General features: G+C 40.1%; 1 protein-coding gene across 1 annotated transcript; it reads right to left on the bottom strand.

Annotated features, from left to right (window-relative positions):
- Nucleotides 1-814: 814 nt before the first annotated feature.
- Nucleotides 815-1,246, bottom strand: LOC131938223 (aspartate and glycine-rich protein-like). Its single transcript, XM_059296143.1, has one exon. The coding sequence runs from the start codon at nt 1,244-1,246 to the stop codon at nt 815-817; it is 432 nt and encodes a 143-aa protein (XP_059152126.1).
- Nucleotides 1,247-1,507: the final 261 nt, after the last annotated feature.

The following is a 1,507-nucleotide window of genomic DNA, read 5'->3' as shown; positions in this document are numbered from 1 at the left end:
AACATTTTTTTTAAAAATAACATATTTTCTAAAATGTTCATATAGCGCACACAAACTACTGCATTGATACAATGTTTATACGAATCATACGAACCTGCATTAGCCATTTGTAAACAAAGCAAAAATATAAAAATCCTCATCTCTGATTTCGTTTGAATATTTCCTATGCATCTAGAGCTACTCACTCTTTGAGAAAACTCTCCCTACTGCATTCAAGCTAATTACTTACCGTCTTATAGCCAGAAAATTATCCTAACTTAAATGAATGCTATTGTGTGTAGATCAGAGATCTATTCAAAGTCTTTTAGCCTTTTTCATCAATTAGCAACAAAAAACTCTCTGTAGTAAAAACGTCTAGCGTAATGCTTCACATCACAAGGAAAACGTCATTGCTTATCCCATTATGACGTCAAAGCATTGGAATATTGACAACTCACTCTTGACACAATCATAAATTATAAATCACATATCATCTATTATCAATCATCAATCATCATTTATGAAACGTGAATCGTGTATCGTGTATCCTGAATCTTGAATCATCAATCATCAATCATCAATCATCAATCATCAATCATCAATCATCAATCATCAATCATCAATCATCAATCATCAATCATCAATCATCAATCATCAATCATCAATCATCAATCATCAATCATCAATCATCAATCATCAATCATCAATCATCAATCATCAATCATCAATCATCAATCATCAATCATCAATCATCAATCATCAATCATCAATCATCAATCATAATCATCAATCATCAATCATCAATCATCAATCATCAATCATCAATCATCAATCATCAATCGTCAATCGTCAATCGTCCATCGTCCATCGTCCATCGTCCATCGTCCATCGTCCATCGTCCATCGTCCATCGTCCATCGTCCATCGTCCATCGTCCATCGTCCATCGTCCATCGTCCATCGTCCATCGTCCATCGTCCATCGTCCATCGTCCATCGTCCATCGTCCATCGTCCATCGTCCATCGTCCATCGTCCATCGTCCATCGTCCATCGTCCATCGTCCATCGTCCATCGTCCATCGTCCATCGTCCATCGTCCATCGTCCATCGTCCATCGTCCATCGTCCATCGTCCATCGTCCATCGTCCATCGTCCATCGTCCATCGTCCATCGTCCATCGTCCATCGTCCATCGTCCATCGTCCATCGTCCATCGTCCATCGTCCATCGTCCATCGTCCATCGTCCATCGTCCATCGTCCATCGTCCATCGTCCATCATCCATCATCCATCGTCCATCATCCATCATCCATCATCCATCATCCATCATCCATCATCCATCATCCATCATCCATCATCCATCATCCATCATCCATCATCCATCATCCATCATCCATCATCCATCATCCATCATCCATCATCCATCATCCATCATCCATCATCCATCATCCATCATCCATCATCCATCATCCATCATCCATCATCCATCATCCATCATCCATCATCCATCATCCATCATCCATCATCAATCA

Source organism: Physella acuta, unplaced genomic scaffold (genome assembly GCF_028476545.2).
Source record: "Physella acuta isolate Inbredline_101_S28 unplaced genomic scaffold, ASM2847654v3 ptg000239l, whole genome shotgun sequence".
NCBI lineage: Eukaryota > Metazoa > Mollusca > Gastropoda > Physidae > Physella > Physella acuta.
Note: the sequence above shows the minus strand (reverse complement) of the source record. Positions and strands in the feature narration are given on the sequence as shown.

What these genes read in the sequence shown, in the direction of transcription:
- LOC131938223 (XM_059296143.1), bottom strand. Translation starts at nt 1,246, where the DNA reads ATGGACGATGGACGATGGACGATGGACGATGGACGATGGACGATGGAC.